General features: G+C 42.8%; 1 protein-coding gene across 8 annotated transcripts in view; it reads right to left on the minus strand.

Moving 5' to 3' along the window:
- VEPH1 (ventricular zone expressed PH domain containing 1) overlaps positions 1-23,446 on the minus strand; it is a 207,965-nt gene that overhangs the window by 116,046 nt on the left and 68,473 nt on the right. For 6 of the 8 annotated variants that reach the window (XM_070582955.1, XM_070582957.1, XM_070582956.1 and 3 more), the window contains exons 5-6: positions 17,321-17,487; positions 5,918-6,127 (exon numbers count right to left, since the gene is read on the minus strand). In XM_070582955.1, coding sequence (XP_070439056.1) covers positions 5,918-6,127; positions 17,321-17,487 — 377 coding nt within the window. The remainder of the gene's footprint in view (positions 1-5,917; positions 6,128-17,320; positions 17,488-23,446) is intronic. The other 2 variants (XM_070582958.1, XM_070582960.1) reach the window with 1 other exon arrangement.

Here is a 23,446-nt window from a genome sequence, read left to right on the forward strand (position 1 = left end):
CATATTTTGTATATACTCAAAGTATTTTGTTTTTGTTTTCGTTACACTCTGCAAGAGGTTTATTATTAATATTATTTACCATTATCATGTAACATTTTTACAGTGTAAAAAACAATAAAGCTATTTTCATTTTAGAAAAAAAATAGCTTCCCTAATTGATGACAATTCTGTCGCATTAAGCAGCAGCCGGCTGGCACCAACCAAGGCTTGAGAAAATGAATCCCCAAAGTCACTGAGTCTACTGACGCTTTAACTAACTTCACCATCTTCGGGGAAACTGTGTCTTTAAGTCACGGGTCCTTCCTCTTGTGGAAAGGCCCCAGATCCTTCAGTCTTGGTTTGCAAGTCGAAGGCGTAAATCATCCATCACTGGATGGGTCCATCCGTCACCTACTTTGCAGGATGTTTTTCCACAGTCAGGATGAGGACAGGAATGTGTTCTCACTTGCCTTTGTCATTCTTTTCCTTTTCCTCCTGAAAGTGTTTTTGGGGAAGGCCTGCCGGATGTCACAGAAACGCGACCTGGGAAGATGGGTGTCATTTCTTTACTTGGAAAGTGTCCATGACTCTGAGCCCAGAGAGGATGTAATAAACACGCCCTGGTGCTTGGCCAGCATATTCCAGCCTGTTAGAAAAACAAGGCAGAGGGCACAGGATTTAACACCCACCGTGGCAGCGGCTGCGCTGGAGGGCACGCCATGTGACTCTTCACAGGTGCAGACCGTTGGTCTCCAGCTAAGGAAAACAGCTGCCATAGCATCTTTCCATGTGCTATGAGACTCTCATAAAGGGCATTTAAAGCATCTTGCCTCTTTTCCACCACACAGGTCTCCTGCCTTGTAGGTCTGGCACGGGGGGAAATCATGGCTGTGGAGTGTGTGCTATATACCAGCGCCTTCTAGTAAGACTAGATCCTAATGAGGATTTGACTATTAAACTAAAATTGTTTTCGTTCATTTATTTGAGACTTAAGTAGATGCACAGATGAATTCAATTCAGCCTCTCAAAAAAATCAAAGCTATTCCTGAAGGAGGCTCCTCCGTGTTGACTCATGTTAGTGAAGACAGCTGTAACAACCCTGGTACCAAACAAGGGGGCTGGGACCACGTGCACGCTGAGAGCGTCTAATGAGGGAAGAAAACCAAAGAAAGAAAAGCCTCTAGAATTGAAACATTCTATTTCAGTTCTCCATGGACAAGAAAAGTCAATCCGGTCTGGGTTTCATTTAAGCCACTTCAGATTTAGTTAACAAGAGTTTTTAAAAAATTGCTGCAAACCTACTCAAGCTGTTCTTATAAGCGGGGAGCCGGGGACCACCTGCTCTCTGTGGAAAACAGGGCGCCACCAGGGCTCCTGGGAAGATAAGACCTATTTGAAATTATACAATTTTTACAGAATGTGACTTTATTATTGTTTCTTACTCTTATTGCCCTCAGGAATAATGGTCTGCAATATAACTATAAAGCAGAGAGACATTTCACTCTGAGAAAAAAGTCCACATATACCAGCTATTTCTCCAAAAAGAAAAAGGAGATAGCCAGGTTGCTTTACCCCTTTCCTGATACACATCCCCACCCATGGTACCTCATGCCCTGTCTGTCTTGCTTATTTTGGCTTGTCCCACGCATCTCTCTCCATTTGGCCTCTTTCCTTGGAGCCACATGGAAGCGGTGAGCCATTTACCCAGTTTCTGTCCTCTGTAATTTCAGTCTGTCAGGCCTAAGATTCAATCTGTATCCAAATAAATGCACCGAGAAAGCCTTGGGCAACACTGAGCAAGTAATAGGTTAAAGCGCTGAGATTTACTGGATGTTTACCGTTTGCCAGACACTGTTCTGCATGGTTAACTCATTAAATCCCCACAACAAACCTATGAGCTGAATAATATTGCTATTCCCACTTTACAGATGAGGAAATTGAGTCAAGGGAGGTGACGTAACTGGCCCAAGGCCACACAGCTGGTAAGTGGCTGAGGCAGGCTTCACACCAGGGCAGTCTGACTCTTGAGCCCACCCTCTTAGTCACCATGTTTCACTGTATGGATGTCCCCACAGTGAGTACAATCATTCACGCGACGGATCCTTACACAGACGTACCCTAGGCGGTGACCACTGCTCAGTCCACGATGGTGAACCTTGATCCTCGGGGTTGCACTTCAACCTGTTTGCTGCCTGCCGAGGCCTCGTATATGAAAACCTTTCATGATCCACTCAATATCATCTTTCTCTTAAGTCACCTACTAAGGAGCCAGGATCTTTTGGAATCATAGATGGATACGCCTCATCACGTACTTTGTGGTTACTGTCAAGCTCATCCTCATCTTTCACTTGTTAGATATCAGAGATAAATTGTGTAGGCTCTGAAGTATCAACAAGCCTTTCTCTCAATGTTTTCTTCTCCTTTCTCTTAAGCTATAATTATGTCTTCTATTGTAATAAATATAATAGAAGAATTAGATGAGACTTGACTGAATGAAAGTGGCCAGTGAGAACCCAACCTTCAAATTCTGGATTAACAGTGCCCCTGAGTGCACGTCCACTCTTGACCATAGGTGAATTCAGATGGATAAGGTATGATTCCTTTTCTCTGGGAGCTCATAGACTCATGGAAAAGAAATAGACACAGACAGGCAAATTACAACTTGGCAAGTCAGTCTGACATTTGAGATATAACTAAACTGTGTGGGGAGGCTAAAGGGGGTGACCAATCACCTAAGGGAACTGGGAAGACCTTATGCAGGAAGCAACATTTGAGCTAGGTCAGGAAAGATAAGCAGAAGAAGGAGTAGGGACTATCCAGGCAGAAGAAGAGGCTGAAGAGCACGATGTACGTCGGAGCAGGCGTGCTCAGCAAAGGACGTAAAATGCTAGTAGAGAGAGTGTAGCGGGATGGAGTAGCCTGGACAGGTAAGAGCTAAGGCTAGAGAGGAGGCTGAGGCCAAGCCGAGGAGTTTAGATGTCTCTCTGTGGGCAACAGATGGGTCAGCAGAAGACGTGTGCAAGGGAGAAGGGTCACACATGTGCTTTTAGGAAGAAAATGGGTAACACTACAAGAGATGCATTAGAGCGAGAGGAAGCATCTTCCTCTCTCATTAGCCCTCTCTAGCTAGGCAGGTTTTTATTCTATTGCTGCTGCTGCTGCTGTTATTATTAGTGGAAACACCTCAAGCACTTACTATATGCCAGGCACTGTGCTCAGGGCTTTATAGGAATGCTCTGGATGTGTATTTGGGGACGGACCCTTCCTTAGGAGCTGCTACGAAGTCATTTTTGCTGTTGTCTGCAATCTTCCCATTTGAGAAAGACAAAAGGACCTGTGTATTTTTGCCATGTGGAGGACATATCTAATAAAATAGTATTTCTCATTTTTGCATTTGCTTCAACTGAGCATATCACAGAAGTGGGTGACTCCTGATGAAGCACCAGCTGTGTCCCTTACTGGACAGTGCCAGGGAAGGAGCACCTCAGGGCCAACAACTCATCAGATGCCCCAGGAGGGGCTTCTCTGCCCTTTGGTCCTCCTGGCTTCACTCTCCATCCAATGGGTACCCTTTAGCACAAGCCTAAAATGGCCTGTGAGTCACCAGGTAGTCTCCTGTAGACACAGAACTGTGAGGCTATTAAGCATAGTTTCATTTGAATTTGGGCAAAAGAAGATCCTCGAGGTAATTTGGGAAGTAGAGAAAATAAGAATGTGAGGGTTTTATTTTTTGCTTTATATATACAACTCTCTTCTGCTGGGTGTAATGCAGATGGAAGAATTGTGACGCTGCTATCAAGCTGTTGAAAACAGTTTGCCCATCCAGATGGACCCTGATTTGAAAGACAGACGCACTCGACCTGGATCCTCATAGCCAGCCCTGCAGCTCTTACACCTGGCTCCAGGCTAGCACAGAAGGTGAGGCATAAGTCGATTAATAACTTGTGCAATTGATTCCAGGGTGACACCACCGCTAGAGGCTGTCCCTGGCCTGAGGACTGCATACCCCAGGAGACTTCCCTCTTCCTCTGAAGATCAATCAACGTGGTTTGCCGGAAGACAGGCAACAAGGGAGGGATGGAACAATAGGTTCCAGTTAGTCACAGATTGTGCATTTCAAAAGTTGGAGCAAGATACTCAAAGCTGGATTGGCTTTTTGGCATTTCCAAAATCTTTTAAATCCTAGCAACAAAATCATCTGATACTGAATTAGAAGCACCAGAAAATTTTTTTCTCCCCTAAACATAGATGCCTCCGTGGGCACATGAAAATGAAAGATTGGGGGAGAGAGAGGAGAATCTTTTGATATCCTGAATTCTGAAATAAGTGATTCCTCAGGCTACTTGGATCCCCTCTCCTTCCTGCATCCATCTGGAGTCACACAAATGTCACCTAATAGACCATTCTCTCTTGGGTTCACCTTAGTTCAGACAAGCCTACATAATTGCATGTGGCTAGTGGTGTATATTTTTTTACAGATTACATTTTCTGTGGGACGTTTGACTAAATGCACTTCCAATGCATATTACTACATATTAAGGAATCGTAAATGTATCTGTGCCACAAAGTATATCATTAAAGTGCAGGAGGGGTGCACTTTTTAAAGATTCCAGGGCCTCACGCATCAGAGGTTGAATTTTCTGGTCCATGCAAAAAGCTGCAAGGTCAGCAGTTTGTTCCAACAGCTGTCAGCTGAAGTTGGCCTCAAAGCTCTTGGGCTCAGCAGCAGGTTCTCCTGGCAGCAGAGGGGGCGGGCACGGAAAGCGTGACCAGAGGCAGCTGTGGCATCAGGCGTGAGACATACTGTCAGCAGCGGGTAGAAAGGGATCATAGTAAGCAGCACGGCCGTACCAAGTAATCCTCTGACAAGACCCACCTCCCGTTGACCTGCAGGCTGCTGGGGAGCTCAGCTCCCACCCGCTTCTAGGAGGAGAAAGGCCCTCCACCAGGAGGAAGCCAGGATTCACGGCTCTCCACAACTCTCAGCAGAAATGAAACGAAACAGAACCAAAGACCCATTTTTTAGACAAAATTTGAAAAGAGTGCCAAGATACCAAAGACCTAATTCCAACTGTGTCACCAACTAACCCAGTCTGAGTCTGGGTAAGTCACTTAACCTTTCCAGTTTTCAATTTTCTCCTACGTGGAATTGAGAAGTTGAGTTTGATGAATTACAAAATTGCTTTTAAGAGTTGTACAATTTTATATTTATCTTATAGCTAATTATATGTAAGTGGGTGAAGGCAAAAGCTTCACCCCTCAATGAGAGATTTGCTTTTATTTAAAAAAAATAAAAATCCTAAATCTCAATATAAAATCATCAATCAGACACACGTGCCTTCAGAACTTGCATTTCTGGAACATCTTTCTTAGTCACTTGACCCTCACAAACTGAGAGCATCCTGTTGCTCTGCTGGAAGATCCCATTATGCAAATATTTCGGCTAGGACCTTTAAACACCCGTGACGGGTTATTTCCCTCTCCCGACTCACATCATCCAGAGGGCTCCACACATACTGAGTGCAGGCATTATTAACAGGCCAGCCACCGGCTCTCGTTACTAGGCAGTCTCTGAGAGCTCATTCCGTGCTGACTGATGGTCTCCTGGGTTAAGCAGAGTTGCGACCAGAAATGAGATGAAACTCTTTTATTGATTGTTCTTATTACCGAGCAGTCTTGAGTATGTCATATTGCTCTCTCCATTTTAACCCTTTCCCTTCCTCGTGACACTCCAGCAATGAAAGCCTCGCTTCCTTAATCTTCCATGTAACCCTGCCACAACATGCCCTTCACCTTACAGGCTGCTGTCGGCGAAAAAGGTTTGGAAGAGAAATGAAGAGTCCTCGGAAGTCCTAGGACAAATCTGTAGGTCCTAGAGCTCCAGTGGATTAAGAGCGATGGAATTTAGAGAAACAGAGAGAAAAAAGGCAAAACTTACTTCATCTACATGCCCAACAGCTCCATAGATTCTTGCCATTTGTCCAATGAGGTAGGGGCGTCTCTCAGCCATCTCCTTCAGCACCGGAAGGGAACTGTTCAGAGCCTCCGGCGCGTAGCCTGCTATCTCTGTGAGGATGCTCAAGATGACATCAGTATGGGTCGAATCCTGCAAATGCCCGATTAGAAAAGGAATACACTTCTGAACCATCTACAAAAAGAAAGCCGAGGAGGAAACAAAGAGAAACAAAGAGGAACTTTCATTAAATCAAAAGCAATCTAATGTTTTTGATTAAATTAAATCTGAACTCAGCACATTCTGATATTATTACCCTTATTGGAACTCAAGTAAATCTCTCATATATGATATATGTGAAAGTTAAGAGAGTAACTCCTAAGAGTTCTCACCACACGGCAAGACATTTTTTTCGTTTTTAAACTTTTTAGTTGTATCTACATGAGATGATGGATGCTAGCTAAACTTCTTGTGATATTCATTTCACAATACATGTAAGTCAAATCATGATGCTGTACACCTTTAACTTATCCAGTGATGTATGTCAATTACATCTCAATAAACCTGGGGAAAAACTCCCAAGTTTGGAATTTAAAATTTACAGTAAAATTTCAGCAGCTTCACTTTCTTTTCTTTTTCTTTTTAAAACCTGGACTCTGCTAGTTTACAAAATGCTTAGGTGCTCCTATTCATATATCAAGTTTTGACCTTGATGTTCCATTTCCTCCAAACCACCGTCAGAGCTGTAATTTGAAGGTCAACATAAGCATGTAAGAGATCCTTCTTGATTTTAATTGTCTTAAAATTGGAGAAATATGGTTTGGAAATATTTAATAATAAAAATAAGAAATCAGGAAAGAGCTCCCACATTTTCTTCAATTTTCCATTTTGATCACAAAAATGTAATAACATAAAGAACGTTTTTAAAGTAGGATGACTTCCACCATATTCACACTACTCTAATATTTTCTTGATTTTTAGTGCTTTTATGAATATAAGGATACAATAATTTATATTAAAGAATATGTGACTTTTTTGTGGAAAAGACATGTTTGAATATTGACTATTTATTGAATTGTTTTGTCTGCTGAAATAAAAGAATTAGAAAGGGCAATCTGTGGGAAACTGAACAGTAAAAGTAAAAGCTATCTCCTCATCCATATTTCTACTATGCTTGTTTCTTGTGTTTGTTGTTGGTTTGCTTTTTTGATTTGCTACTTTTTTGGTAAGGTAGACTTGAAATGTGGCTTCCAGTGTTAAAACCGAATCTGATGCACAGTTCAACCTGCTGAACTCATAATCCATCCTCTGCCAGAAATCTGCTTCTCCCACCACTTTCCCTGGCCCCAAGGCTCTCCTTTCTCTGTGAAGGACACTGTTATCTGTCTGGCGACTTGAGCCAGAAATCTGGGAATCATTTCTGACTACTCTTTTTCCCTTAGCAGCAGCCTTGTCTGAGCAACAACCAAGTCCTATGGATTCCACCTTCCAAGTGCCTCACGGATCGGTGGACTGCCCTCCATTTCCATTCGTCTATCCATTCACTCACTCACAAATGTTCACGGGGTCCTTCCCACCAGCAAGCTACTGTTCTAGGTACTGGGGTTACAGCTGCCAACAAGTCTGACGGGTTCCTGCCTCATGGCATAACAAATTCACTGTTTAGTAAAGGAGACATTCAGTGAAACAATCACAACAGAAATGCATAATTATAAGTGATAATAATCGACATGTAGGGAAAATCCTGGGTGCTGTGAGAGACTGTCCCAGGGCTGTAATTCAGGCTGCAGTCAGGGGAGCTGTCTCTCGGCAGGAACATCTCCTGCCACCGCTGACCCCATCATCCTGTTCTCCGCGCCTTCAGTCCTGCTCACCCAGTCCCTTCTCCACCCTGTGGCCGCAATGGTCACCCTGCCCTGCTTTAAATGCTTCACTCATTTGCCAGTGCTCTCAAGATAGAGGCTTAACATACGTTTTCTGAACTGACTCCTATCCGTCTTTCCAGACTTATCTCCTTGCCCAGCTAGTCTACTCTCCCTCTATCCAAATTCTATGGCATGCCACGCTTCAGCCATGTTGAATTTTTAGAAAATTTTCTTGACCTGCTAAATTTTCTCTTGTATCTGGGATTATACTCTGATTCTCTCTTGTGGGAACTTTTGTTGTCCCTACTTTGCTGGACTAATTAACTCCTAATCTTTCTGAGGTCTCAGACTAGCTGCTACTTCCATTAAAAGCCTTGTCTGACTCCCCCATGCCCTCCACCCCCTCCAGTCCAGGGCCCTGCTGAAGTGCCCATCAGACCCTATGTGGCTCTGAGCAGGTCCTTCCCTGGCTCCTTTCTTATTGCTGGTCTAGATGTCTGTCTTGCAGGCTGGACTGAAAGCTCTGCAAGGTCAAATATCAGTTCTAATTTGTACCCCGTTGTATACCCAGTGTGTAGCACAGAGCCTCGCCAGGAGGGGAGTCAATAAAAATTTGAGGAACAAAGCAAAAGAAGGCAAATCTAAATGATTCTAGAGGGGAGCAAATCTGATTTACAGGCAGCACTCCAGCGCAGAGCTGCTGAACAGTTGCACATAATGTTTAAACACGGATACTGCGTGTGCCATCTACAACATAACAGGGACATAAAAGAAGACAATTTTGAGATAGCTAAAATTATCCTACACATAAATGGACTTCATATTCATATCCCGTACTCGTGGAGGAAAGGCTAGTGCTCGTTTCTGGTAAATGGCATATATGAATGAACAGTCTGATAAGTGCTGCCTGTGCATGGAGGGCACTTGTGTGTCCTTCAGGAGAAGCCGTGAGATCCCTGGCACATCTGGCAGAAGTGTCAGCCAGCTGCTCCGGGTTGGGGCAGCATACCTAACCTGAGGCTTTTAGAAATGGAAAATGCTTACACGTTTCCTACCTATAAAATTCCATTTCTCAGTCCTTACTCTTCATGTCCTATTTCTGGAACACTGAGGTCTCTGTGACATGTGCCTCTAGTCATGCCAATTTACTTTTTTTATTTAAACTCCAGCCATACATCTCAAGCCGCACAAGAGTGTGTTGTATTTGTTGCCCTATAAGAAAAATTAAAAAGGCAAAGAGAGAAAGACAGAGAGAGAGAGGGAGGGAGGGAGGGTGGGAGAAAGAAAGAGAGAAACAGAGAGAGAGAAACAAACAAAGAAACAAACAAAGGAAGAAACAAAGAAAGAAACAAACAAAGGAAGAAAGAAAGAAACAAAGAAAGAAGGATAGAAAGAGAGAGAAAGCTAGCTGGCTCAAGGCAAATATACATGCCTGGGTACAGCTGAATCCTTGGAAAGACCAAAAAGAAGAGAAGCCCTGAATAATGTAAGCAAACTAATAACAATTTTACCAATTAAACAAAAGTTGATTATTTTGCTGTGATTTCCTGATAACCCAAAGTTTATGATGATGGTGATAGAAAAGAGAGACATGCCTTGAAGTTTGCCATACACGTGGAAGGGAAGTGGCGCTTTGGGCCTTAGATGGATTAGTCTTGGATGAGGAGGAATTTTATTTCCCAAACACAGGGCATTTCCTTTGGCTGGTCTCTTCAGGTACCTCACTGGGAGCTGCTTCATGTCTCAGGGAAAGCCTTGCCTTTGCTGACAGCAGAGTAGCCACTAAGACAACACAGCTGGCAGAGAGCAAGCTGACACAGCTTTTGTTCAGGCCATAAGCCCCCTGGACAAGCTTCCACACCGGCCTCAAGCCTCTCTCCCTTCTGTTCAGCCTCCTCACTGCCACCAGAGGCTTTGTCCTAAAACGCAACTGATCACAGCAATCCTCTTACAAACCTTCAGAGTTCCCCACGGCCCGCGGCCGGGATCCCAACGCCATGGCATTCCAGGGCCTTCATGGACAGGCTTATCTGCTGCCTCTTCCCCATTAACCCCCTGACCCAGCAACAGGCCACTGACCACCCCGAGTGGCTTGAACATGGAGAAGACTCTTATACTTTCAAAGCTGAGGGGCTGGCCCCGTGGCCGAGTGGTTGAGTTCGTGCGCTCCGCTTCAGTGGCCTAGAGTTTCCCCGGTTTGGATCCTGGGTGTGGACCTAGCACTGCTCGTCAGGCCGTGCTGGGGTGGCATCCCACAGAGCAGAGCCAGAAGGACCTACAACTAGAATACACAACTATATACTGGGGAGCTTTGGGGAGAAGAAGAAAAAAACATAAAAAACATTGGCAACAGATGTTAGCTCAGGTGCCAGTCTCTAAAAAAACAAAAAAAAAGTTGATCTCAAATATCTCTACTTCTGGGAAGCCTTCCCTCCAGCCCACGCTAACACATGCAGGACCTGGGCTAGAGTACAGATGGAGGCCCCCAGACCACACGCCCAGATATCTAGCAGCTACACAAAATGTCCTATCCTCCTGCCTGACATACACCTTCATAACAACCTGAGAGGCTTGATTTGAATTTAGAGTTCTTGGCCTCTGTAGAGGGAACAGAGAGAAATGCCCCTAGCCCCCATTCCTTGCCCCTCCCTTCTCTTTCTACCCGTGGCTTTGCCCTGCAAGGAATCTCATATGAATGAGTGTGAATACCCCAGCCCACATATGCAAGCTCATGAAGGCCACCCCCTAGGCCTACGAGTCACACTGTTGACGTGGCCTGTCCCTGGGAGAACAGATCCAGGGACCAGGCTGTACAAGCACTGGGAGCAGGATGAGACCTACAGGAAAGGGGTTCTAAGGTCCCAGTTACCTAGACTTTGTTTAGTCAGCAAGGGAGTGGATGGGAACTGGGGGTACAGGTAGAGGAGGCCCAAACCAGAGCCCCCTAAAGCAAGTAGCCCAGGGACGGGTCCTATCCTTGGCTTTCCTGGTCCTTCCTGAGCAGAATCAATCACTGCCTTTCCTGGGCTCCCCTAGCAGTCTGCTGACAGGTTTAGCATCTCGTCATTGAACTGAAGTTTTGTAGACACATCTCATCAACTGAGGCCATGGGCACCTTGAGGGTAGGGCCATCTGAAAACACAGCACCATAACTTGATTGGCAGCGAGTGACTTTTAAATTCTTATGTATAGAATAAAAGGTAGACCTATTGTGTGCGTGTGTGTGTACATGGGTGTGTGTGTGCTCCCTCTTAAAATGGTCCTCAGGCCAATTTTCTCTTTCAATGAATTTGGCTAGCACTAACAATCTCTATTAATCTCCAAAAATCTGTAAAATAACTACCACTCTTTTCATTTACTACTTACTCATACTGAAAAAATAAATATTCTGAAAACCATGGTTCTGCTCCAAAGACTGTTTTAGAACAGTCTATATATTCTTTCACTCCATCTCCTTAATGTTCTTCAAATGGCTTCTTATTTTAAACAAATACCAAAAGTGACCTGTGAGTATTGTCAGCCTGGTGATGCTGTGTTAGCGGCTATAAGATTAGGTCTGTGAATAGGAATGCTCTGTGCTGCTCAGAGAAAATCCTGGAAAAGGACTCTCTTCTCTAGGGACTCGACCACAAAAGCAGCTCTTCCGGGTCCAGACATTAATCAGCAGAGGGCTCAACTTGCCACTTTCTGCCACTCATCTCTGCATGGTCAGGGCTAGAAGCCCATGTCCTGGGGATAATAACAGATGTGCTCACATGTGTTACTAAATTCTATTCCTTTCCATCTTTTGTTGGCTAGACTACAGCACGGTTTATGGCAGCCAAGAATACAGATTTAGCCCCAGAAGGCCACTTGGAAAATTGACCACCCAGTCTTTCCCTTAAATGGACCCTGAGGATTCTCTGGAGGTTCCAGCCGTGAATCACCAGCCAGGAACTGCCTCTCTCCATCTAGGAAGGTTAGTTTCCTTAGAGAGGGACACCCAGAGGGCAATGATGGAGAAAGAGGACCCAGCTGCCCAACCAACCACATCTGAAGTTCGCAGATGTATGGATGTTGAAGCTATGCCATCTTTGCAATCTCATGGACTAGTTAGCTTTACACACAGAAAATCTTTTTTCAAGGGCCAACTGTTGACCCTCCAGCCCTGGAGAGCCAGGCTTCACTGGTCACAGAAGAAGGGTGGTGAGGAGGGCATTCAAGAAAGTGTGAAACATTCCTCTATAAGGCTCTCATGGAGAACCTGCACAGTTTACCTCCAAGCACGGAGCACAGCAGAAAGAAAAGCTCCACTTTAACCCAAATTTCACAGGGTCAAAAACCTCATTATTTACCTTCTTATTTCATCTGAAATTAAATCAACTGGACTTAAATTGAAAGCCTCAGTCTGCATTTCTGATTGTTGCCCCAGATTTCACTTCCCTCTCTCAGTAAACCCTTTCTCCATCCTTCCTCCCATTCCCCTTGCCTGCTGTCTGGTTAATGAACGTGAGAGAGAGGAGGTGAGTCAGGCATTTCTCTTGCTCACTGCCCACATGACTCAGTAACCAGGTGTGAGCTCATGAAGAGCTAAAGAGCTGAAGGAGGCAAACTTTAACACAAAGGAAGCTACTTTAACACAAAGGAAGAGCTGATGGAAAACAAAAGGTTGGGCAGTTCCCCCGTCACAACTTCTCCCCATCGGTTAGGATCCTGGGACAGGTAGGGTCTGTTCACATCACTATGGGTGCTTCCTAACCCCTTGCTTCTTCCTTCTGGGAGCCACACTCAGCAACCACAGTACCTACAGGAATCTGCTTTCTTCTCCTCCTCATTCAGTTCAAGTCTCCTCCTTCTCTTGTCCAGCTCACCTTTCTGACTGCCACCTTCCACTGTGTCCTCTGGCACTCCCATTTGCTTCACTAGCCGCAGCCTCAACTGTTCAGTGTGTTGAGGTCGAAACATCTCATTGGCTGGAATTAGACTGAGTTTACAATGTAGCTTGGCCTCCCCTGTATGGCTTTGAGAAAGTTATCCAACCAGTATCAGCCCCAGGTCTTTTGTAAATGGCAGTCTTAAGAAGGGCAGTGTGACTATATAGCCAGTAGGAGACATGGACACTGCCCATAGGAAAAGTGGAGGGGCTGATAAAGAGGAAGGGGCGTGGAAAGCTACCTCACCAAGTCACTCATTGGTACCAGCCCTGTTCTTAACCTCTCCAAACTTCAACTTCTCTGTTTACAAAATGAGAAGCTTGTTGCAGGGAACAGGGAGATAATGTCTGTAGGACTCCCCCACAGTGTCTGGTACCTGGAGTGAGCTTGGCCACTATTAGCGCCCCTTGTCCACCCTCCCCTGCCTCCCGTGACCAGCTGAGAACACTGCTCCCACTGTGGCCTTCTCGAGCGGAGCCTGCTTGGTCACCTCTCAAGGCCAAGAGAGGAGGGGGTGGGGAGTCAGAGTCCTGGACCGTCACTTACCTCTTACTACCCATGTGATGGGGGCAAGTTAACCTCTCAGAGCATCTATTTTGACTGATGTAAATGAAGAAAAAAATAACACATCATAGAGTTATATGCGGGATTAAATAAGATATTAGATGTTAAAGAAAAAGTCCTTTGTAGGGGCTGGTTCTGTGGCAGAGTGGTTACAGTTCCACACCCTTTGCTTCAGCTGCTGGAGTTTGCGCGTCTGGATCCTGGGCGTGGACCCACTCCCTCATCAACCATGTGGTGGCAGCATCCCACATACAAAATAGAGGAAGACTGGCACAGATGTTAACTTGGGGCTAATCTTCCTCAAGCAAAAAAAAAAAAAGGCAGGAAGATTAGCAATGGATGTTAGCTCAGGGCGAATCTTCCTCAAAAAAAAAAAGTCCTTTGTGAATGATAAAGTCCTCGGCAAATTTAGGCACTAGCAGTAACTCATCTGGGTTAAGAAATATTCCTGGAATGACTTCTGTGTGCCAGGTACTGTGCGAGGCACTGGAGACACAGTGGCAAATAAGATGGTCCTCATATCCCGAGCATTCGCATCACAGCTAAGGTGGTCCAGACGGAGAGAGAACAGTAGAGGCAGATGCATTACAGGGTGAAATTTGCTGCGGCCGAGATTAGGGGAAAGGAAAGAGTCAAACAAGATTCCCAGCAAGAAAGCGACATCTAAGCAGCTGTGTAAAGGACCAGGACCAGAAAGAGACCACCCAGAAAGGGCTGTAGTAGTGAGGGAAGAAAATTCCAGGTGGAGAACACAGTATATATATAAAAACTGTGCCCTGAGAGAGAGAATGCCCATCTCCTGGTTCCTGGGACTCTATAGTTGTTGGAGGTGCTGGGGTTAAAGAGACTCTAGGAAGCCAGGCAGTGGTCAGGGCCTGGTTTTAAATGGTCTCATAAGCCCTTTCTGAGTCTCTGGGCAGCCACAGAAGGGCTGTAGCCAGGGGTCTGATGGGACCTCTTTGAATGCCACACACGATGCCACCCTCACTTTCCGACCCTGCCTTTTTGGATGGGGTGAACCCAAGTCCTTTCCCCTCCCCCTTTCTATAAGTAAGCCTCCTCTTGGTTTCATTTACTGTCATGCCCAGCCTTCACCCCATGGGAAATAAGTTGAATTCAGTTACTCTCTCCAGATCCCCTTGAACTCTTATTGAACCTGTCTTCTCAAAAACTGTTTGTTTTTCTCTTGCTCTCAGGCTGCGGATAAAATGGCATGCCAGCCGCCTCCTTTATGAAACCAAGCTTGGCCTTTAGTCACCCCTCCTTACTCCCTGTAACACCTGGTCCCCAGACTCTATCTGTGGTAGGCAGAATAATGATCCCGAATGATGTCCACATCCTAACCTCTAAACCTGTGAATATGTTGCCTTACGTGGAAAAGGGACTTTGTAGATGGATTAAGTTAAGGGTCTTGTGATGGAGAGATAATCCTGGGTCATCTGACTGGCCCCAGTGCAACCACAGGGTCCTCAGAAGAGGGAGGAGGGTGAGAGTCAGAGAAGGAGATGTGATGCGAAAAGCAGAGGTGAGAGTCACGCCGCCATGAGCCAAGGAGTGCAGGCAGCCTCTAGAAGCTGGAAAAGGCAGGAAAGATTCTCCTCTGGAGTCTCCAGACGGAATGCAGCTCTTCTGACCCCTTTTGGACTTCTAACCTCCTGTAAGGTAATAGACTCGTGTGGCTTTAAATCACTAAGTCTGTGATAACTTTACAGCAGCACAGGAAATGAGTGCGCCACTTCATCTGTGCCCCTCACCCTGAGCCTCCGTTTAGGTGACCCGGTGAACTCTCCACTCCACTCCCACCCACACTGCCCTGCAGCTTCGCTCATCCTCTCTACCCTTCGTCTTTTCTGACATTGATGCCCCCAGGTGTGCTCTGGAATTCATTCCCTAATGAACTCGTGCACCCTGTTCTAGCTAATATTTTCTCTCACGTCTTCAATCTTTTTATTCTTACTGGATTTTTTTAACCCTCCCTATTTCCTCTAAACTTCTGTAGCTGCACAGTCATTCTGCACAAAACAGATGACACGGACATCCCCAGACCGCTGCCCGACCTCCAGCCTTGCTATCCCAAGTGTGGGCCCGGAAGCAGCAGGGGCAGCATCTCCCGAGAACTTGTAAAAAGGCAGCACGTGGGGAGGGGGCCCACCTAGACATATTGAATGGAAATCTCCAGGGTGGGGCTCAAGCCTGCTCTCCAGTGTCCAGGACTCCTAGCCCTGTCTCCACTTCCCGAAGGCCCTTGGCTCCTCTGTTCCACCTGGCACAAACCTTTGGAATCTTCAATGTCTGGCCCCGATGCTGCTCCCTTTGTGGGTATGCATGGCACCTATTTCTCCCAAGACAGAATTCATTGCCCCTCTCTCTGTGTTTATACCACTTGTAGAACACTTATCACTCTGTTTAGTTCGGTTTGGTTGTATGAATTTTATTCAGTGCTGTCAGATACTATGCCAAGGTGTGGGATCCAGAGGCAAAGAAGAAATCGTGCCTTACCACCAAGAGCTTGCAGTCTACTGTGCTTCATTATGCACGTGACCATTCTTTCCTTCCTTTCTTTGAACACTTCTAATGTTGAGTGCAAATGTTCCAGTCTTCACCTTAGTGTTAACTGGTTTTTCAAGTAGTAGATATTGATTTTATCAGGAACTGGAGCAGAGATACAATCATAATTGATTGAACCTTGGGTTGACCATTAATCTTCACTGTGCACACATGTTGGTACTCTCCAGAATCCATTTCTACTTCTCCCTTCCTAGCATACCTCTAGTTTCTATCTGAATATTCTTGGAGTTCAGGAGAATCTCCAGGGGTTGAGCATGTGTCCTTATCAGAGAATATCAGGACTTCCACTTGAGTTTTGGTGGTGGTAGTTGAGGTAGGAGAAGCATAATGCCTAGAGAGCCCCTAGCACCCATCTGGAGTCCGCAATGAGAAAGCTTGCAGAAAATGGAAGCTAAAACCTAGAAATCAAATCTGAAAATGGAGATAGAGAAGCTGTTCTGTTCACATGATTTGAGCCCCTGGATCAAGCCTGATCTGAAGGGTTTTTCCCAACACATTAGCTAATAGATTCCTTGTATTGTTTAAACCACTGTGGGTTGTGTGTTCTGTTACTGATAATCACAAACATTCTAATTACGATGTTTTACTTGAATCCAAAAAACAGCTAATTCGCTATCTAGAAAAAGAGACTTTACTCTCACTACAGGCTCATTTCCCCATAAATCAAGGCATATGTAGGTCTTTTCTTTGGTCCTGTCTGAGAAACCGTAGATCCCTAGGACTGCATGGCCACACTAAACTTTCACTGACACTATCCTACAGTGGCTATGGATTTGCACATTTGCTGTGTTTGTACCTGTGATGGTCGATTTTATGTGTCACTCTCACTGGGTCAGCGGGTGCCCAGATATTTGATTAAACACTATTTTAGGTGTGTCTGTGAGAGTGTTTCCAGATGAGATTGGCATTTAAATTGATAGAATGAGTAAAGCAGGTCGCCTCCCCAGTGTGGGAGGGCTGCATCCCATTCACTGAGGGCCTGATATGACTGCTTGAGCTGAGGACATCGGTCCCCTCCTCCCCTCGGACTGGGACTTACAGAACCAGCCCTCCGGTTCTCAGGCTTTTGGACGTGGACTAGAACTCACACCATCATTTCTCCTTGTCCTTAGGCCTTCAGACTCGGACCGGAACTACACCGCTCGCTCCCCCAGGTCCTCAGCTTACAGATGGCAGACTGTGGGACTTCTCAGCCTCCATAAATGCATAAGCCAGTTCCCCATAATAAATTATATAAATACACACACACACACACACACATCCTATTGGTTATGTTTCTCTGGAGAACCCTAAGACAGTACCCAGCTTCTGCCATTACCTCCTCACTTTTATGATTCTAGAAAAAGTGGATGAGCGCTTTCATCTAAAGCTGGGTGTGTATGGACTCATGAGACAGGAACCCTTAGGCACACATCCTGTCACAGACCCAGAAACATGCCTAGTTGTGTGGACCGTCATGTATACAATGTACTCTTTACCTCCGGTTGCTTTGTCTTTGCTGCTACGTGCAAAAGCCGTAGAAGATGGTACTGTTCTGGTTGTTCCAGCCGAGACATCAAGGCCAGGAGTTCCGTCAGGCGTCTGTTAATCGCTTGAGGCTGCTTTTCATACACAGCAGGTAACACCCTCAACAACATGGCATTACCTATTGAGGGAACAACAAAAGGAATGATGACTTTGTCAGCCTGTGAGCAATAGAAATACCGTTATTGTCAACGCAATAAACTTTGCACTTACACATTAAATAGCACGGACTGATGGTCAAGATTTCTGCTAAAAATAACGCAGTACCTTATGATGACTTATTCTGGAAGATCATTAACGCGTGACTTAAACTGATTCCGCGAAAGGGAATATTTTATGATACAATCAGTACTATTATCTAATGAAAATTTTCCCTGAGTAATGCCCCATGAGGAAAGAGGAACATTTGACAGTAACCAGACCACACCCTTGAGAAGGAAACAGTTCTGATAAAGAATTCCTGACGAGAAACAAAGTTTGGATGCTGTTTTAAATGAAAAGTAACCAGTGCCATGAGCGTGAATCTAAGTGCAACTGAACCAAAAAAAAATAGCGCAGAGGAATGCAGTCACGTTCCTGAGAGATACCGAGGCATGATTTAGACAGACGACATATGGAAACTGTGCCGTATTTTTATGAATAGTTAGAAAAGTAGCAATGCAAATCTAAACCCCCAATTTCTGCACTATTTCAAGCGCAGTTTAGACTCAGTTTGTTTGTCACACGTGATTTGTCTCAAAGACATGTATGGACAACTGGATTAAAAATGGCAAAATCTAAAGAAAAAATACTACATAAGCTACAGGGACTCCTCTGCAAACATATGGGGAACATGTGCTTATCGCTTTATGGTGTGGACTTTTTCTCAAAATCCTCTCAAGTACTTAAAGGTCTCAGGAAAAGTGGTTTCTAGGGATTTCTTGAAAAAGAATTTTCTTGCCTCAATTTACTTTGAATCTGGCTTTGTATACAGAAGGTACACACAGAAAGAATCAAATATGCAATGAAAACATGTACACAGACCCTTATTAAATGGTGGGGACATGTCCATATGTAAAGGCCACTTAGATATAAGGATTAAGGAAAGAGGGCCAGCAATTTCAGAGTATCAGTGAGTAAATTTAATGAAAGGAGATTCTGGATCGAATTGAATGTATTTGGGTGACAATAAATAATGGAATTGCTTTTTCCACATGTGGGTCGGTAGAGTCAGTCTCAAACAGATTTTAGACATATGCCCACAGAGTATAAGGTATTGGATATACTCAAGGTTTTCTTTTTAAAAAATGTTGTGTTCATCTGAAAACATTGTTTTATTTTGTTTGTTTTCTGTTTATTTTTACTAAGCGCTTTTCCTTAAATGATCAGGAATTTTAAGCGTAATGCCCAGTCAGTACAGAATGCATTAGATCACAGAACTAGATTATGTAGACATACTGAGCAATTGCTGGAGAAGGTCATGATAAATGGGCCTGTTGTTGAAACTGAAGACAGCAAACTGGCATAAGGCTTTTTGGCGCAATATTCACTAATGCCCTGGGAGGCTTGAAGGGGAAAACTCCAGGTTAGTCATTTTTAGCTGACTAATTCCGATCAAATAATACAAAAATAAATGCTAAGAACTTTTTTTGAGTTAGAAATTGATGAAGACGCTTCAGCATAGAAATTGTATAAATTCTATTTGTAAACTAATGTATTCTCCTTAATTATGAAATATTTCAAGCCATTAGACAAATGTAGGCAATAATATAAGGAACACCGCTATGCCCACCAACCAGCTTTGTCAAAATTCAACCTTGTGCCGTAACTGTTTTCCATCCCATGCGTTACCTTTTCTCCCTCAGGGCAACTACCATCCTGAAGTTGGTACTTATCATCTTCATGAATGTTTTTACACTTCAATTGCATGTGTACATATCAATAAGCATTTCATAGTGCTGTTTTGTATGCTTTAAAATTTTATATCAATAGTATCATACTGTACATATCTCTTTGCCACAAAGTTTTTTTTCCCATTCAACATTATGCTGAAGTTTTATCTCCAAGAAGCTCTTCTTTGTTTATTCTCACAGCTGTATGATATTCCATTGTATAAGTATGCAACAATTTATTCATACACTCTATGGCTGAAAGACCATAAAATCTTACGGCTAAAATCTTTCTTCTTATTATTATGACTATTATTTGCTTTCACCAATAGTTTTTCACCAATAGTTTTTATACCTATTTCTTTGCGCATAAATGGGAGACATTCCCTAGGGCGCTGCTTCTGCACTTCATGTGCTTTGAAACCACCTGAGTGTCTTGTTAGCTATTGCCTCAGCAGGTTGAGGGTAGAAGTGGAGAATCTGAATTTCCAACCAGCTCTCAGGCGGTGCTGATGGTCCCTGGACTGCATAATTAAGTAGCAAAGCAGTGGTTATGTTTCTGAGAGTTAAGTTTCTAGATGTTCCAAGTTTCTTTGCAAAGTGGATGTATTAGTTTTTTTATAGCTGCCATAAGAAATTACCAAAAACGTAGTGCTCCAAAGTAACACAAATTTACTACTTTATATTTCTATAGTTCAAAAGTCCAACATGAGTCTCACTGGGCTAAAATCCAGGCATCGGAAGGGCTAGGTTTCTTCCCAGAGGCTGTAGAAGGGAGTCCGTTTCCTTGACTTTTCTAGCTTCTAGAGACACTGGCTTAGGGTTCCCTTCCTCCATCTTCTGCAGTCAGCAACATGGCATCTCTCTGAGCCTGCTTCTGGTGTCACGTCTCCTCCTCTGATGCTCTCTTCCACCTCTCCCTTCCACTTTTAAGGACTCTTGTGATTACATTGGGCCTGTCTGGATAATCTAGAATTAACTCCGTATCTTATACAGCAGCCTTAATTCTATCTTCAATGCAATGAAGCATAACATGTCCACAGGTTATGGGGATAAAGACCTGGACATCTTTGGTTGGGGCACTATTCTGCCTACCACCATGATTACAATAATTTATACACCCACCAGCACCCTCCACATCCTTGCTAACCTTTGGTCTTCACGGACATCGGTTTTTGCCAGCTGATGGGGTGTGAGATGATATCTGATTTTTTCATTTTAATTTTCATTTCCTTAATTATTTGAGTGGCCCAGTACCCTTTTTACATGTTTACAGGTCATTTCCTATCCCATGATTGGGCCATTCATATCCTTTGCCTATTTTTGATTTCGATGCTTGGGTTTTCTTATTGATTTGTAGAATTTCCTTATTTATTCTGGACACTAATTTTTTGTTTAAAAATTTTGAAGTTGCAATTCTAATGTAGTTGATTTTTAAAATTTCTTTATGGTTTGTGATTTTTTTGTTATTGAAAAATCTTTCCTTATCCCAAGTTCATAAAAATATTGTTCTATATTTTCTCCTAAAAGCATTACCGTTTTGTTTTTCATATTTGCCTTTAATCCATCTGGAATTTACTTTTTGTACATATGAGGAAGGGATCTAAATAAATATTTTGGGGGCCAGCCTGGTGGTACAGCTGTTAAGTTCACATGCTCTGCTTCGGGGCCTGGGGTTCACCGGTTCCCATCCCGGATGTGGACCTAGAACCACTTGTCAAGCCATGCTGTGGCAGGTGTCCCACATGTAAACTAGAGGAAGATGGGCACAGATGTTAGCCCAGGGCCAGTCTTCCTCAGCAAAAAAGAGGAGGATTGGCAGCAGATGTTAGCTTAGGGCTAATCTGCCTTAAATAAATAAATAAATAAATAAATAAATATTTTTTGTGTGTGTATTAACAATTGTCCCAGCTCCATTTATTGAGTAGTCAATTGTTCCCCTTCTGATTTGTAGTAACTCTTGCATTTACAAGGTTTCCCACATGTCTGGGTCTGTTTCTGGGTACTTATCATATGTTTACCAATTATACATTTTCTCCATTATAATAACTTTATAATAAATCATTATGTCTCATAGGGAAAATTTCTTCACCTTCTACTTCAAATTCCTCTTGGCTTCTTTATATTAATTTTACCTTTACTTTGTAAACTTTCTTGAAAAACTGGGTTAGGATTCTGTTTTTTTCACATTGAATATATAGACTAATTTGGGATAACTGACATCTCTGTGAAACTGAGTGTTCCCATTCAAGAACATGACATAACCTTCCATCTGTGTAGTTTTTTTACTCCTTTCAATAAAGATTTGTGATATCAGCTGTGCCATATGCATCTTTTATTAAACTGATCCCTAGGTATTCCATATTTGTTGTTGTTATTGTAAATGGAGGGTTTTTTCTTTTAAGATATTTTCAATTTGTCTGCTGGTATTAAGAAAGCAATTAATTTTTGTATGTTGATCTTTCATCCAGCAAAATTTCTTCAATTCTCTTATTAACAATGTCTTTAGAGTCTCTTAGAGTTTCTGTATATAAGTAATCAAATTGTAAAAATTGGTAACAGCTTTGTTTCTTTCTGTCCATCTTTATTCTTTATGTTCCTTTCTTGTCCTGCTTTACTGGCTGGGACCCCTAATAGTTTGATGAATAGAATCAGTGTTCATGGGAATCCTTTTGTTATTCCTGTTTTTAAAGAGTATGTTTCTAAGAATTCACCATTATTAGACTATGTGTCTACAGATTTTTGGTATTTACGTTTATTAAAGTTCCTGTCTGTTTCCTAGTTTGAACATGAATGAGTGTTGAATTTTATTAAATGATTTTTCTGCATCTGTTGACATAACTATATGATGTAATATAATAAATGTAATCAATTAATATAATCAATTAATAGATATTCTAACGTTTAATCAATCTTGCAGTTTTGGAAAAAACTCACCTTGGTTATGATGTGTTTTTGTACATATATGGCAGGGTTCATTTGGCTGGTATCCGATTTGTAGCTTTTGCATCTATGTTCTTAAATGAGACTGGCCTGCACTTGTCCTTTCTTGTACTGTCCTTGTCTCTTTTTGGTACCATACTTGCTGGACACATGAAAAGAATGTAGCACGTTCCTGCACCCTCTATTCTCAGAAGCAGTTTGCATAAGATGGGGATGATGTGTTCCTTGAATGTTTGGCAGAATTTGCTTATCAGACCTTCTGGACAATGCTTTACCTATTTCATTATATTGAACTTTAAATGATATAGTTTAAGTTTCTGTATTTTTCAGCAGTTTTTTTTTTAGCATTTGAATGATCACTTATGACAAAAGTGGACTTATCAGTTATGAGAGAGGTATGCTAAAATCTTATCTCCATGACTATGGATTTGTCAATTTCTCCTTATAATTCTGTCCATCTTTGATATATAGTTTTTGAAACTATGTTGCTAGATAATTCTGAGTATCTTCCTGGCAAAGTGGTTTTTTAAAATCATAATTTAATTATTCTTTTTGCCTTAACGTCTATTTTTGACTGATATTAATATGGCTATGCTATATTTTTGGTATACTTTCCCTGCTCCATCCCTGCTTTCTTACATGTTTTACTTTCAACATTTCTATATTCTCATTTTTTATATGTGGTGCTTATAAGTGACATATAGCTTGCAATTTGAAAGATATACCTATTGTCAACCTTGGTCTCTTAGCTGGAAAGTTTGTTTCATTAATACTGATGGTGATTATTGGTATATTTGGATTTATTTTTACTACATTATGTTGGGCTTTTTATTTATCTTTGTCTATGCTTTTCTTCTTTCCTTCACTGCTTTCTATTGATCAGATCAAGGTTGTTTTTTTAAATTCTTTTTAAATTCCTCTATTTGGATGTTCTATTTCCTTTTGGTTTTGGTGGTTGTGCTTTAAAAGATAAACATTCTTGAACTAACAAAGCAAAATTAATTAATTTCTCTATCACCCCCTGAACAATGAAAGGATTTTAGAATACTTTACTGAACTTAAGGAGTACATTTTGGATTATTTCCTTAGATCTTTCTTCCAGTTCCTTAACATTCTCTTCAGCTTTGCCTACTTTGCTGTTTAACCCATTCCTTGAGGGTTTTTAAACATTTTAATTAACGTTTTAAAAAATTCCAGAAGTTATATTTGGTTCTTTAAAAAATCTGCCTAGTCTTTTTCTTTTGACAATGTCTTCTTTTTTTCATGTTT

Source organism: Equus przewalskii, chromosome 18, assembly GCF_037783145.1.
Source record: "Equus przewalskii isolate Varuska chromosome 18, EquPr2, whole genome shotgun sequence".
In the NCBI taxonomy this organism is placed as follows: Eukaryota; Metazoa; Chordata; class Mammalia; order Perissodactyla; family Equidae; genus Equus; species Equus przewalskii.